Raw genomic sequence first — 16323 nt, forward strand, 5'->3', positions numbered from 1 at the left:
CTCAGAGACTGCTGAGGGGATGGAGCAGCCAGGGTTTTCATGAGTGGAAACCACACGGACGTGCACTGACATGTCATGCTTTCAGCCTTTTCCAGAGCTCGTTGTGACAGAAGCTGTCTCTTCCCAGACCCTCAGAAGATGGTGATGAACCAAAATGACTCCAGCCTCCAGGCCGGGGACACAGGGACAGGGGAGAGAAGCTGCCTCCGATACAGATTAGGCAACGGCAGAATGAAACGGGTGCTCAGTCGGTCTCATCTGGGATTACGTGCTTCCTATGCAGAAAAGCAAATACTTTTTGTGTCTTTGACAGTGAAACTAGGCCGTGAAGGGGTGGCCACGGGCCTAGCGCGTGACTCGAAAGGCCTGTCCCCTCTGTCCCCAGTGCCCACTGCTCTGCTCAGGGCGACCCCAGCGGCTGTTTCCCTCAGAGAAGCTCAGGGAGACCAACTGCGATCACACAGGCCCCAAAGAGTTTAAACAAAGTCAGAAGTGGAGAGAAAAACATGTGTTTACTCTCATGTGGAATACTGTATTAATCAAATTGGTCTCCTTTTTCTCCTATTAGTCTGGTTGAAGAAAAAAGATTGCTTTCAAAATGAAGCTTTTCTTTTCCCAATGATTAATACAGAGTAGATTAACTTAATTTGTGCTAGACTCCAATTTAATTCAGCTACAGCTCAGAGGCCAAATCCACAAAAAAGCTAATCTGGGCTTCATGAGAAGGAGCTACTTCTTTCTTTGAGGGAAAGATGCCAGGATCTAAAGGCTTATATCCAACCGCCTAGGCTTACATCATGGGCCTTCTGAAAGGCAACTGCATGCATACACGGCTTCATTTCCTTATTAATTCCTGTCTTGTCATCTTTTCAGGTTGGTATTTCTCAATGTTGAAACACACACACACATGACCAAAACAAAAATCCTGAACATGCCGGGGGCGGGGGTCGGGAAAGAAAAGAAAAGAAAAGAAAAAGAAGTAGGTACTGGTAAAGTGTTATATGCCTAAGGCATCAGGTTCCTGGAAAAGCTCTAGATTTTTGGTTTAGAAATAAAATCGCATGTGAACTAGCAGGTTTTTACATTTATTATTGTGTAACTCCCCTCCCCTGTTTTGCACTATAATCTAAACTGAGTGATCTACTGCCAACTGGCACCAACTCTCCAAACCCAAGTGTGCAAGGGAAACACTCCTGTGTGATCCTCTTTAATAGAAGACGCACCAGGGAATCTGTCTACCTCTGTTCCCCAGAAAGAAAATAACTACAAGGGCTGCTTGGCTGGAGGGGGTCAGGGTGGGAGACGGCGTCCCGTCCTCAGTCGGAATCCATCGTGAACAGCTGGATGTCCTGCGGGTTCCAGTACAGGCCTACCGCTGAGTTGTACACCAGGGACCAGACATAGGGGATAAAAAACTCCTCGGGCTGCTCCTCTTCCACATATTTGAATTTCAGTTCTGGAAATTTCTGCAACGAAAAGAGGATGATGTAATCAATCTCACAGCCCCATTGGAAAGCAGCAGTAGTTTATACGCGGCATGTGTGCAGGGTGCAGGGAGCCCACCTTCCCTGACTGGTCGGAGGGCCTGTGAGCCCCGGGGCCGCAGATCCAGCTTCCAGATGACTCTGGAGGACACGTGAATCACCTGTAGGAAGGGCACAACCCCACCGGCCCTGGTCAGGGACGTCAGTGTGCTGAGGGGAGCAGGGACCTGGATGGGACGAGGCGCGGTGAGAAACCTCAGGCAGGGAAACAGGCCCCGCCCAGGTACAGACAGTGTTCGACAAAGACTATCCACTGCACCACTGGGATACTGATGGCTGGGCCTCCTTGAGACGCTTCCCTCTCAGGGCTGCGTCACCGTGGAGGTGAAGACTTCCCTTCACAGCTCCTCAGCCTTGACTGTGCGGGCAGGCAGCGCCCACGGTGGGCCTCGGTCAGGGCCGGGGGCGGCAGTGGCTCGGCACAGCTCAAGCCCCCTCTTCCTCCTCCTGGCGGAGGGGGCGGTGGGGGTGCTCCGGCTTTGCGGCGGGGGCAGTGGAGGTGATTCCTGGCTCTACAAAGGCTTCCAGGCGACCGGGCCCCTCTCTGCAGTCCCAGCTGGTAAGTGAGAACACGTGCAGTTTCGAGGTCCTGTAAGTAGCACTTCCACTGCAGCGTTTCACCAGGATTCGGGCTTTTGATTTTCTAATTTTACTCCTGACCTGTTTATTTCAGCCAGGGCGGAGGAAGTGATTCCTCCTTCAGCAGCCTGAGGGGCTGCTGGAATCTACTAAAAGCCCCCTGGCCGCCTCCCAGGCGAAGGTGATTCTGACAGGAGTGGCTGCAGTTTGGTGACCTGTGTCCCAGGTGGGGCGGGGAGAAGGGAGCAACAGTGTCCCAAGAGGAGGGGTACGGCGGAAGGTCGCGGGAGAGGGCTGAAAGGGACAAGAGGGGAAACACACACACAGAAAGCGTGGCCCACGGGGGCAGAGATTTCTATACCCATTGTGTTTGTCGCTGTGTCTCCTTAAAGGGTGGCCAGACACTTAATAAACAATTTGATGAATGAATCAATGAAGCAATCAGCCGTATAAGGACCAACGATGTCCCGGCACAATGATAAATACTTCAGGTATTTATCTTGCTCAATCCCTCTTACGTGAGTCATTCACTGATTATCATACTGGTTGAACGTCTGCTTCTCTGCACCAGGCCGTGTGTGCACCAGGGCCTGGGGATACACAGTCCCTGTCCTCACAGAAGGTGCCTTCTCGTGGAGCAGAGGGACAAACAGAAGCAGCAGCAGCAACAAAACAATGATAACAGAGTAGGAAGAAGGGAAGGACTAGGGGCTCGAGGCCTGAGGGAGGCGGGGAGGGGCAGCCAGATGAAGAGGGAAGCGTGTTCTTTCTGAGGGAACAGCACGGAGGGAAGGCATGAGGCGCCTGATGCTGGAGGGAGGAGGAGGGGCGGAGGGAAAGAAGCCCTGGTGAGCAGGGCCCAGAGGGGAGGACGCCGCCACATGAAGAATCCTGGCCTCCACGTGAAGGCCCCGGAAGCCTTTGAAGGGTCTCAGAAGGGGGCTAGATGAGAGTGGCTCTGTGCAGGGACCACTCCGATCACAGAGTGGAGAACTGGAGGGCATCCGGCGGGGACGGGGCCTGGTCCAGGTGAAGGGCAAATGGGCCTGAACTAAAATGACATTAGTTGGGTGGATTTAAAAGATTTTAAAGAGAAAAGGGGGTGGAGTTAGAGCTTTTTTTTTTTTTTTTTTTTTTTTTTTTGCGGTACAGGGGCCTCTCACTGTTGTGGCCTCTCCCGTTGCGGAGCGCAGGCTCCGGACGCGCAGGCTCAGCAGCCATGGCTCACGGGCCCAGCCGCTCCACGGCACGTGGGATCCTCCTGGACCGGGGCACAAACCCGCGTCCCCTGCATCAGCAGGCTGACTCTCAACCACTGAGCCACCAGGGAAGCCCCAGAGTTAGAGATTTTTAAGACAACATTTGCAATGATTAAGACTAAACATCTAAGTGCTGGATCCTCAGAGTTCCAGAATGATGCCAGAGGGGCGGCGTTAAGCAGGAAATGCTTTGTGGCAAGGTGAGTTTTGAGCTAAATCTTAAAGACGTGTATAGGAATTCGTGCAAAGGAGGGTCCTCTGGTCATGGATGTTAGCTACTTCAGCATACCACAGACGGCACAGCCCCCACCTGTTATGGCTTTAACGAAAACCAATTCTATTCCACAGCCCCCAGGGCATCAGTAAATAAAGAATATACACAAATGGGCTTTATAAGTGGCCCAGACTCCAGCACTACCTACCCCTATATCCTCCTCCTACACTTTTTACCCCATACTTTGCAAAACTACTCAGGTTTAATGCAAACCCAAGCCTTTTCAGACAACCAGTGTTTCAAATCAGTTCTTTAGTATCATCAGTGTAAGGCTGAAAGTCTCTGTGTGTGCTGAGGGCCATACTGATTACAGTGCAGGGGACAACTTCTCCCACTGCGCTCGTGGGGTCAGTCTGGCTGACAAAGTGTGATCAGCTCAGGGATATGACACTACTTCCAGCACGTACTGATCTGACTGGAATTCAGTTAGGTCCCCCAGCCTTCCATTCCCTTGTCATCCACCCACTAAGTCTCCTTGAATCCCTCCCACCCTGGGTCAACCCCCCCGCACCCCGTTCTCTGGGTGCACCATAGCCGCTCAGCAGCTGGGTGGTCTCTGGGGGCCTAGGGCTTCCTTGATGAGCCTCCTCACATGTTCTGTGCTGCTTCCGGCCTGGCATGGGGTTCTCAGGTGTGGGGACAGGGTTCCTGGAGGCGGCAATAGGCCTCTGTCCTGGAATCAGGCGTCTTATAGGTAGCAACACCATGATCTCCTTCTCCATGAAACATCTGCATTGATAGCAGCAGGGTGCAGCACGCAGCTGCCACCAACCGAGCACCCCCTGAGCACCAGGTTGGTCTGCAGGCTCCCCACTCGCGTCGTGCTCAGTCACCACGGTGTCCTGCTGAGGCCCACGGGGCCAACCCCACCAATGGAAGGTGAAGCGGCCTGGAGCAGCTAAGCGGCTGGTTCTAGGTCACACAGCCTGTGGGCTGGAGTCAAGATGGAAGCCTGGGTCTGACTGGGTGGGAAGGTCAGTTTGAAAAGAGATACCACAGTCATAGCCACCCTAGTGCTTTGTCCTAAAATCCAATTCTCCAAGGCTCCACGGGGCCCTTCGGGGTTAGTCCTGTGCCCTTCCACTGTATGGACAGAATGCAGCACACACACTGCTGGTCCTGATAGAAATGACCAAGCCCACAACGATGCCAAGAATCAAGAAAGTATGGGGGACTGTGCGTGAAGAAGAAAAGAACTTTACCCTAATAATGAGGATGCAAGTCCTAGGTCTTGGAATGGCTCAACTTTAGAAAACTTCTCACGCTGTCTTGAAGAGAAGTGAGGGGCTGGGGGAGCGGAGGTGGTGGTTTGAAAAGGCCAGAGCCCCCCGCATTGCCCCTTTCAGCTGGAATAATAACCTTCTACATTTCTAAGTGGTAATGCCACCAACAAGGCATGCTTCTTGCTCACAGTGATAAAAATGACTAAAAGATGTGAAACCTTTTCTCCATCGAGTGACATATTTAGGGGTGTTCCTACAAAGGCAGGCCTTAGGAAAGGGTGTGAGGCAACTTACCCGAGACTGCTTTCTGTACCTCCAGGGAGGGTGGGATGGGAAGTAAAACGAGCAAGCTGCTTTCCTAAGAATTCCCTCCAACTGAATTAAAGAAACTTAGGCAAAGCCTGCTCAGTGGGGTGGCACTATGTTCATGTGCTGGCACTAAGTCTACCCGCCCTCATGGTTTTGGGGACATTCTGATGACTTTCCAGTTAGGAAGAGTAATGAATCAAAGACTGCCTTTAGATCACACACGGGCAGATCTAGGAAAAGGCCACCAGGAGAAGCACCTGGAACCCCCATGGTTACCCTTCCCACCACCTGGTAAAAACGGAGCTGAAAATGCCTCATTTTTAGTCTTGGCTCGAGTTTAAGTCAAAACAATAATCCATCTCACTCTGGAGTAAGTGTCGTAAACAAAATCTCAATGTAGGGTGATATCCAGAGTGGCAAGAATACCCAAATATAATATAAAACAGTACATAAAAAATAGTATAAAAAAGTATAAACTTTACCTGACAATAGCAATGTATTTCATTATGAAGTTTTTCAAGCTGATCAATGATTATTTCTATAGAAGTTCTCTGTAAAAACTTAATTAATTAATTCTGAGATTATGGGTAACATTTATAGCTACCATAACTGATTACGTATTACATAGCAGGAACGTTCAAACACTTGACATATAGTTACTCACTTAATCTTCAAAGTAACTAGAAAAAGTACCTGAAAAGCAGGCATATGATTTGAGTCCTAGCCCCACCTTTCCTCATTCATTCATTCATTCATTCATTCATTCAGCAAATACTTACTGAGGGCCTACTGTGTAGCAAGCACAGTACTAAAAACATAGCTGTGAATAAGATGTATACAATCTCAGCATTTAAGAGCTGAAAGAAAGTCCAGTCTGTATTAGCCAGGTGACTTGGGACAAGTCTTGTACCCTCACTCAGACTCAGGCTCTTAAAAGGTAGAGTTTACTCTACTCTGAGATTTTGAATTTAACCATTCTATTTCACAGAAATGAGATGAGCCATGTAAAAGCGCCTAACACACTTTTGACGAAGCACTCAATAAATGTTGGCTATTATGACTGACATTGAAGTGATATGCAAATGTAAGGTATGCTCTTATTTTAGAACTTTCAGTGATCAAATCTAAAGACTAGAAATACCCCCTGGCTTGGTCCTAAGCCCGTGTCTCTTATTCTACCCAGCTGGACACTTCTCATTTGGCAACCCTGTTTCCTGACTCTGTTATTAATAACAGAAACATAGGATTTCCCTGGTGGCACAGGGGTTAAGAATCTGCCTGCCAATGCAGGGGACACAGGTTTGAGCCCTGGTCCAGGAAAATCCCACATGCTGCGGAGCAACTAAGCCCACGTGCCACAACTACTGAGCCTGTGCTCTAGAGCCCACGAGCCACAACTACTGAAGCCTACATGCCTAGGGCCTGTGCTCTGCAACAAGAGAAGCCACCACAATAAGAAGCCCACACACCGCAACGAAGAGTAGCCCCGGCTCGCCTCAACCAGAGAAAAGCCTGCACGCAGCAACGAAGACCCAACACAACCAAAAATCATAAATAAATAAAATAAAACAATAAAATAAATAAATTTATTTAAAAAAGAAACATTGGGCTTCCCTGGTGGCGCAGTGGTTGAGAGTCCGCCTGCCGATGCAGGGGACACGGGTTCGTGCCCCGGTCCGGGAGGATCCCACATGCTGTGGAGCGGATGGGCCCGTGAGCCATGGCCGCTGAGCCTGCGCATCCTGAGCCTGTACTCTGCCTGAAAACCCAGGAACAAGTGCTGACAAATGGCTTAAAAGCGACAGACTCATCTTCATTAACATTTTTAAAGAACACAGTTCTGTCACTGCGAGAAGCTAGGTTCTGAAGAACTGCCTTCTGTCCGTCTCAGAGTCCTCACTTGGTGAACGGTGAGTTTGGTGAACGGTGAGTTAAGTGAACGAACGCGTGGCTTCACGTCTGCCCACAATCCTGTGACGTAGCTGTTTAACTCAACTGGAGCTGAGGACTGGCTCTGAGGGGAGCGTGTGGCCGTGTGATGAGAAGAGAAGGGTCACCTCTAAGCCGTATTTGACATGAGGCTCACCGTCTCCCTGGATGATTATGCGGCATGTTCAACAACCTCCGACAGGGGTGTGGCATGGGGCCCTGGCTGAAGCGGCTGAGGTGACCAGGAGCGAGGACGCCGGGCCTTCTGCTAGCTCACAGGGCCCACCCCGCTCAGGGGAAGTGACACGCTGACAGCGCCCATGTGCCGGTGCCTTTCACTTTGCCCACGACCACCCGGTAGCAAAAGCGGCACCTCTCAGCTCATCGGCGTATCTCCTTCACGGCAATTGGGGTTTAGCTTGTGCGTATGTTTGTTTACTCGGGTACCATGTTTCCCCACTAGAATACAGGCTCCAAGAGGGCAGGGACCTTGCGAGCATCTGGCATACTACTGACACTTAGGAAATGCTTGTTGAATGATGAGTTAAATGAACAAGCGCGTGACTTCAAATGCACATAATCCTGTGACACAGGTGTTATTAACTCTACTGAATGACTAAGAAAACCAAGGTTCAAAAGGATAAATAACACGCCAAAGAGGACAGAGCTAGGACGTGGTAGAGCCAGAGGCCGAAGGAAACTACACCTCTCCGCCGGGGCCTCTCCAGAGTCAGCAGGTACCCAGCTGCGTCTTTCTTGAAAATGTCTATATCCTACATGGACGGGAGGTTTCCATGTCTTACCAGTAATGATAATGTGCCTCAAACACTTCTTCCATGTCCCCTAGCCACCAAGTTGCTAACCCTTTGTGCCTGAGTGTCCTCACGGGGAAGAGATGGAACTGATCTCTGGCTCTGGAGTCCAGGTGACCCCAGGCTGGGGGGTCAGGAGGCCTTGGCTCTGTCTTGGCTCAGCTACTGGCAGGCTGAACAGTTTGGGGCAAGTCACAGCATTTCTCCAGGACTCAGGGGTCTCACCTTGTGTAAAATGAAGGACCTTTAAGCTCCCTCTGATTCTATTGGGTGTGGTTTTACAAGATGACCCCAGTAAGGTCTACACACTGGCATTCTCTGCATGCCTCCCGGGCTCTGCTGGGCCCATCTGGAGAAAGGGCTGAATGAGTTGGGTTCAGCAGGAACCCCCAAGTCAAGCACTTGCTGGTTTGCACTTAGCCAGGCTTCACCTGGGGGCACTCTCGGCGGAGAAGGTCAATATCTGAAGGTTCCTGAGCTGTCCTGTGGGTTGACAGCAGTTGGTTTTAAAGGCTGAGACTCCCAATTGCTTAAAATCAAGACAAACACGAGGCCATGGTTGAGCTGCTGTGGCCTGAGAGCTCGTGGCTAAGTGGGCTGAGGTCCCAGGCGTGGCCCCGTCTGTGCTAGAGAATGAAGGCCCGGCCCCTTCCATGGAGCGTGCACCACTGGACATGCGGGAACCCAAAGAGCAAGCACAAACAGAGCAGCACGAACACACTTCTATTACGAGCAAAACCCGAACACTGCAGACAGCACGCTTGCACGCTCCTCGAGCTCCAGTACCAGTTCCTCTCGCCTCAGGGCTACAAGTGAGCTGTGAGATATTATTTCTTTTTCTTTTTTTTTTTGCAACTTTCCTGTAACTATTTTTTAAATTCTTTATACAATTTTTTAAACATCTTTATTGGAGTATAATTGCTTTACAATGGTGTGTTAGTTTCTGATATTATTTCTTGAGTTATTTGCTTGAAACTTTTCACCAGCACTCAAAAGGTTCATAAAGGGGGGTAAAACACAATTAGCAAGAAAAACAGAGCATGTTGTCTAGGACTGGCTACAACAAAGTGAACATAACAAAGCACAAGGTAAAAAGCTTCCTTTTTCCTGCAATGAGTTGTTTTTAAGACAGTGTACTGGGAACATTTTAAAAGGGTGAATAATACGCATAAATCGCAAAAGAGTTTGGAAAACACTGTTCAGTTGACCTGACGGAAGGGGAATGCAGCCTCGGCGTAACTAGCTGTGTCTAAGCTGCACCAAATTTGACACCCCCCAAGTCTCCCTGTCTATCTAGCCAGAGAGAGAGCCCGCATGGGCTGAGAGTGAAACAGACTTTCTTAAAAACATGTGCTCCTCGGGACTTCCCTGGCACTCCAGTGGTTAGGACCCAGCGCTTTCACTGCCGTGGCCTGGGTTCTATCCCTGGTCAGGGAACTAAGATCCCACAAGCCACGCGGCCAAAAAAAAGAAGGGCTTCTCTGGTGGCACAGAGGTTGAGAGTCTGCCTGCCGATGCAGGGGACACGGGTTCGTGCCCCGGTCCAGGGGGATCCCATATGCCGCGGAGCGGCTGGGCCCGTGAGCCATGGCCGCTGACCCTGTGTGTCCGGAGCCTGTGCTCCGCAGTGGGAGAGGCCACAAAGGTGAGAGGCCCGCGTACCGCAAAAAACAACAAAAAAAAAACCAAAACAAAACAAAAAAAGAAAAAGAAAGAAAGTGCTCCTTTAATCCTCTTAGAAGTCTGAGAGCTAAGGAAAAGAAAGGCAAATGGTTTTATTTAGCACTAATGACACTGGGGACACATTTTGTCAGAATTCAGTCCAAGAAATGTCATAGTCTGAATGCCAGATCAACAACCTAGAAAAAAATCACTCTTTCCTTTATGTTCTTTTCAAGCCTGTGGAGAACGCTAATGCCATCCTGTGATGGCTGGGGGAAGCCCAGCTTCCTCACTTGAGAGTGTCTTCACTCCTGGCCCAGCCAGCAGGGCCCAGACCACCTGGGCCTTCCCCCACCTCTACCTCATCTCCCCTCCCCCCTCCTCAGGCCCCTGTGGGCTCCAGCCAGTGACTGCTGGGTGGATGTGCTTGAGGACCAACTAAGGCTCTGGGAAAGCGGAGGAGGGAGGTCTGGGGGGACGGGGGCTTTGATTTGACAGTTACGGCAAGAATTCGTCTGGAAGGGGCTAGCAGAGGGCGGGGTGCTGGTCACCACAGGCCCAGGCTTTTGCTCCTCTCTTTCTGAGACAGTTGTCTTGTGACTCAGCTCAACGAGGAGGGAAAAACCATCTCTCAAGCTTGGAGCTTGGTCTCAATCCAAAGCTACTTACAACAATCTTGTTGTTTTGACTTTTGGAGCCAGAGGTAATGCTAGACTCTCAAGTTTGGCCGGAATGTTTTTATCAGCTCCAGTGAATCAACCCACCGCAGTGGGACATCCGGACGCCCAGCCCAGAGACAAAGCAAAGGTCTGATTTGGTGGTTGAGGCTCGGGTATAATAAGCAGACCAAAAGCTTTAAAGACTGTCTCTGCTTCAGCCATGTGATCTGGTGAAAACCCACAGGAAGTTCAGCGAACAGATGTAGGGCTCAACTGCAATAATTTTATTACCACAAAAGTTCAATGGAGTTTTCCCCCTTCCACCATTACATAGATAGCATCAGAAACTCGAGCAAGCCCCTGGCATGTTTCCAGAAAGTTTAGTGCAATTTAAAATCAAATAGCTATATAGCACATTACAAAAAATTCTTTCAAAGACCGTTTCAAGCCTCTGAACAGACAAGGGATGGGTGATGGTCAGTAGCTCGGCCGGCCGGCACTGCTGGGAGAGGACGTGGGACAGGATGGACGAGGTGAGCTACTGCTGGCAGCACACACGTGGGCCGTGGTGGGCAAGTTCCATGCAGATGGAAAGTACCCTGTTTCAAGCTTCTGTCATAAGATATCCAGGTAGGCATTTACATACAATTATTTTATCCACAGGTGAATCTGGGATGAGCCAGTTTCCCTACCATTCCTTCCCTCATTTACTCTCATTGTGTAAACGCTGGTCCTTCAGTGATGGGTCCTTAAACTAAACACTGGTAAGAGCCAACTATATACGAAGCACTGTGCTTGAGGCCGTAGAGGAAAGAAAGAGGAATAACTGCTGCTCCTCTAACAGGGGTTATAGCTTAGCAGAACGAACAAGAACAGTGGGAGCATGACACAACATGGAAGCGCACTGCCCTAGAAGGCTGCCCTCCCAGGGAGACGGGCCAACACTGGGGTTGGAAGACTGTAGGTGGCTTTGAACAGCAAACTCTAGGAGAAGCATCTATCTATATGATCAGTTCAGCTAAACTCAGCTTCCCTGGTGGTGCAGTGGTTAAGAATCTGCCTGCCAATGCAGGGGACACGGGTTTGATCCCTGGTCCGGGAAGATCCCACATGCCGTGGAGCAATTAAGCCCGTGAGCCACAACTACTGAGCCTGTGCTCTAGAGCCCGTGAGCCACAACTACTGAGCCTGCATGCCACAACTACTGAAGTCTGCATGCCTAGAGCCTGTGCTCTGCAACGAGAAGCCACTGCAATGAGAAGCCCACACACCGCAAGAAGAGTAGCTCCCGCTCGCGGCAACCAGAGAAAAGCCTGCGTGCAGCAATAAAGACCCAACACAGCAAAAAATAAATAAAATAAAAATAATAATTCAGCTAAATTATGGTCTGAACAGGCCTGAGCTGCAGGCTCTTCTATGTGTGATGGAAAGAGCTGCAAATGGATCAAATAGTATTACTTACTTGACAAAAAGGAGATAAGCACTGGTCTATGAATAACAGCAACACTGAACGGGGAGCAGTCCCATTTTATGCAAATCAGTTTCAAAACTAAATTCAAAATACAGAAAATTATAAAGTGCCATTGATTGAAAGTTACAAATGAAGAAATACAAAGCTAAAGTTAAGAAGCCCACCATGAGGTGGCTCAGAAGACAGTTATAATACCTTGTATATCTAAAAGCACGATGGCTGGCTGGGCAGCGGGGACCTCAGGGGCTCCCTGGGAAGTAAGTTACCACCAAGAAGAGAGCTACAAGGTGAGTGGACACCTGTCCTGAAAGCTCAGGCCAGGCGACCACCTCTGAATATTACAAGTGACACTAATGATGTCTGTGACCGGTGGCAAAAAATAAAAAAAACTCTTAGGAAAACAGAGGATACAACAGAAGGTTGAACCCACGCTTGTGAAGAGCTGTCCACCATCATGCCATCAGCCAGAATCTGAAGCCCACTGGAATCTGAAGCCTGAGCAAAATGTCCCTGTTAGACCCTTCTCTCACAGGTCCAGGTTAAGGTGGGTCATGAAAAGGAGGATGTCTTCAGTTTGAAATTTCTCTCTATTTTCTGGGGGTTGGTGGGGGGCCCAAAGGAGAAGGAAGTAAGGGCAGGTTCTCCCGCCACAGGGGAAGTTTGAGAAAGGCCTTGACAGATGGGTTATGACCTGTTGGGGAGGGACTGGGGGCAGGGAGGAAGCTGGCATTGCATGGGGAGAGACCCCTGTGAGCGAACAGCGAGGCCGATGGCTCACCCGTGGGCCTGGAGAGTCGTGTGGGACCAGCGCCCAGGCTCAAAGGCCAGCAGCCGGGGACGCTGCTGGAAGGACAGCACGCAGACAGGGAGGGGCCTTGAAGGCCGGGACAACAAGTGTCCATTCGGTGAGCTTAGAGTTGAGAGAATAGGTTCGATGCGGTTAGAAATGTCTAATTCAAAAGTCATTAGTTCGGGCTTCCCTTGTGACGCAGTGGTTAAGAATCCGCCTGCCAGTGCAGGGGACATGGGTTCAAGCCCTGGTCCGGGAAGATCCCACATGACATGGAGCAACTAAGCCCGTGCACCACAACTACTGAGCCTGTGCTCTAGAGCCCGCGAGCCACAACTACTGAGCCTGCGCTCTAGAGCCCACGAGCCACAACTACTGAGCCTGCGCTCTAGAGCCCGTGAGCCACAACTACTGAGCCTGTGCTCTAGAGCCCACAAGCCACAACTACTGAAGCCCGTGTGCCTAGAGCCTGTGCTCTGCAGTAAGAGAAGCCACTGCAATGAAAAGCCTGCGTACTGCACTGAAGAATGGCCCCCGCTCACCACAACTAGAGAAAGCCACGCACAGCAACAAAGAAACAAAGCAGCCAAAAGTAAAATAAATTAAAAAAAAAAAGTCATTAGAGCTGAGATGGCAGTGGGAGTTGCCAAGTGTGTAAACTCCTCAAGAAGACTGAGCTGCAGTATTGAGTCAAAGCCCCTGTTTTGAAGGCAAATCAATTCCAATTCAGAAGCCTGGGAAGAGGAGAATGTTTTGATTCCACAGTGGCAGATGAAGGGCAAAAGGAGAGAATTTACTGGCAGAACTTCTTGTGCTGAAAGCGAGCCCAGAGGGGGAGCCACAGATAATTGGAATTGCTTGCCCTTCCTGCAGTGGGCTCGTTATTTTGGACAGGACTCAGATACCTGGCCAAGAGAGTGAGATGTCAGAAAAATAAATGTATTACTATGAAATAAAAGTCTAAGTAGAATATAAGCTCCATGAGGGCAGGGATTTTTTTTTTCTTCCCCACTGATGCATCTACCAGTGCTTAGAATATGGCCAGGGGCTTAACAGATATTTGTTGAGTGAGTGAATAAAGGAATGAATGAACAAAGAGGTAAAAATTGCTATTTGTAGAAAAAGTTATTATGAGTTAAGTCAGAGTTATGGGGGTGGGGGAATAAGTTGGGAAAATTGAGTCCTGCACTGGGTGAGTTAGTGGAATAACTGCCCAAATTTATTTGGGATAAAATGAGCCAAACTAAGCCCATGTCACTTTGAGAAGAAAATGAACTGACTTACTGGGATTTGGGGGCAATACTTCAAATCTAATGGATTAATTTACTTCTCAAATTGCCTGTTCTCCTTGCTTACCAGTATCCTACCACCGTCATATTGTCACTTACCTAGGAAAATCAGATCCCGAATAATGGATGACATTAATCTAGATGGTGATGGTCATATTTTATATTTCAATATATCTAATTATGGAACATAAAGTGAGCTCATGTACTAGTCATGAACTGATGTATAATATGTAAACAGAGACAAGTTCCATTTTTAATGAGTCCTTTACTTTTTACTCTTGTCAAGACTGTAATATTTTTTTTTAAAAAAGGGGAGGATATGGCCTCAAAATGTAACACGTAAGAGTCCTAACTACTGTGTCTGTGACAATATTTCTTTACACGAATTTTTTTTTCAGATTAATATGTGAATTAAGTGGGAGTGGGAGATGCAGATTTGGAGAAAGATTCTGAATCATGTTTAGGCAAATTCTGGCAAAGCAAGGATCTCTGCCATGTATGAAATGTCCATGCTGGGAGTTACATGTGGGTGACATGTGGCGGGTATGGGGGCAAGGGCACATGAGAGGCTTTGCTGGCACGCCCCTGCCCAGACTGAAGTGTCTCTGAGTGAAGGAGAGTTTGTGTGATTCTATCAGGCGAGAAGACAGCCTTTGCCACAGTACGTCAAAGAGATATCCGGGAAACAGAATTCCTACTAAGACAAATGCACAGATAGGAAGTTGTCTTTGATTTCTTAAGAGTTATCTCCTTTGAACATTCTTAGGATTTACGTTATCAGCAAATGTGACAGTTTTTCAAGCCTTCAAGGGGCATCACCCATTCTTAGAAAAGTCATGCCTTAATTATTCCTTAGCAAGAAGTTGAAATGAGGCTCTGAGAATCAACGTCCCACGTATCTACTATATAAGAGGGTTTTTTTCCTCTGCTTATGGAAAGAACAATCTATGCCCAGTGTTATATGAAAGCCTTGTGGTTGCTAAACCAATGACGTTTTCGTCAATCTACTTGGAGAAAATCCCACTTAAATCCCATGATTCTAAAGGTAAGCATTTTACAACATAAAATTCAGTCTCAGTGCTTCCTGTGGCTGTATCTCCCAGTGATGCAAGCATGATCCGTGAGTGGAAGAGCCGGACCTGTGACTTCCTGTCAGATGCAACAGTCCTGGCCCCGTGGTTACTCCAACATGTGTGGGCAATGAATTAAAAGCACAAAATTAGGTTTGTGTCCTTCTCTACAGTCATGAGGACTAACAAAGGGAATTAGGAAATGTAGAGGAAAAGGAACAGAAGCAGAATGCTCCAGATGATTCCTGATAATCCTATTTGCTGTTAGGAAGCGAGTCCACCTTAGATTTCACTCAGGGATGGTTATGTCAATGTCAGGCAGAGCAATCTAGAAGATGGGCTCCCCCAGCTTCAACTAGACAGGTCTAGGCCAGCTAGAAAAATTCGTATTACTTTCCTGGACCTTGACACTAAGGGATCCTGGAATCACAGAATATCAGCACTAGAAGAGGCTCCCAATTTTGAAAAGAAGGTACAAAAATGTACAAATAAAACCACAAAAATCCTTAACAGTCATTAGTCTACCAAGTTAACTGGAATTCATATTAAATGACTAGTGTATAAGTTGATTTCTTCAAGAAATTGTTCTAAGATAGGGAACACATTCATTACCTCAGCCCAAAACGCCCTCAGACTCAGGCTTGTTCCTTTTCGGGAAACAGTTGACACTCTCCAAAAATTAAAAAAAAAATGCTATTGATAAAATAGTTGTGTTTTTTATCTCCTTGAAGCTAGTAAACATATTATTAAATGATTCAAAAGCTTGATTTGGTGTCATGCATCACATTGTAAGATATCGTCTCACTGTGGTCTTTTTTCTTTTTAATATAAATTTATTTATTTACCTATATATATATTTTATTTTTGGCTGCGTTGGGTCTTCGTTGCTGCATGCGGGCTTTCTCTAGTTGCGGTGAGAGGGGGCTACTCTTCATTGCGGTGTGCGGGCTTCTCATTGTGGTGGCTTCTCTTGGTGCGGGGCACGGGCTCTAGGTGTGTGGGCTCAGTAGTTGTGGCTCGCAGGCTCTAGAGCGCAGGCTCAGTAGTTGTGGTGCATGGGCTCAGTTGCTCCGCGGCATGTGGGATCTTCCCGGACCAGGGCTCGTACCCGTGTCCCCTGCATTGGCAGGCAGATTCTTAACCACTGAGCCACCACGGAAGTCCTCACTGTGTTCTATTTGTAAAATAGCTATCAATTGTGAAACGCTCAATTGGTTGAAAACCTCAAGACAGGAGATAAGCAATGAATGCATCAGAAAGAACTAATCAAAGCAGTTTGTCTAATTTTTCTCAGGGAAAACATGAACAGGAAGAAGCAAAGACAGAGCAAAGTGGGTGGTGGGGTACATCACTGAAGGGCAGGAGGTGGAACGAGAGAAACACTAGCACGACAGAGTTATGTGATTTGAGAACTAGGACCAAAAAAGAAAACGAAGGGGAACCTACCTGACTA

The 16323-nt window shown here is 48.4% G+C and overlaps 1 protein-coding gene across 1 annotated transcript in view; it reads right to left on the reverse strand.

The window, feature by feature from the left end:
* Positions 1–1069: 1069 nt before the first annotated feature.
* DYM (dymeclin) overlaps positions 1070–16323 on the reverse strand; it is a 388749-nt gene continuing 373495 nt past the window's right edge. The window contains exon 18 of the mRNA XM_079717304.1: positions 1070–1466. Coding sequence (XP_079573430.1) covers positions 1317–1466 — 150 coding nt within the window. The 3' untranslated portion in view covers positions 1070–1316. The remainder of the gene's footprint in view (positions 1467–16323) is intronic.

This window comes from Hyperoodon ampullatus, assembly GCF_949752795.1.
Source record: "Hyperoodon ampullatus genome assembly, chromosome: 13".
Classification (NCBI taxonomy): Eukaryota; Metazoa; Chordata; class Mammalia; order Artiodactyla; family Ziphiidae; genus Hyperoodon; species Hyperoodon ampullatus.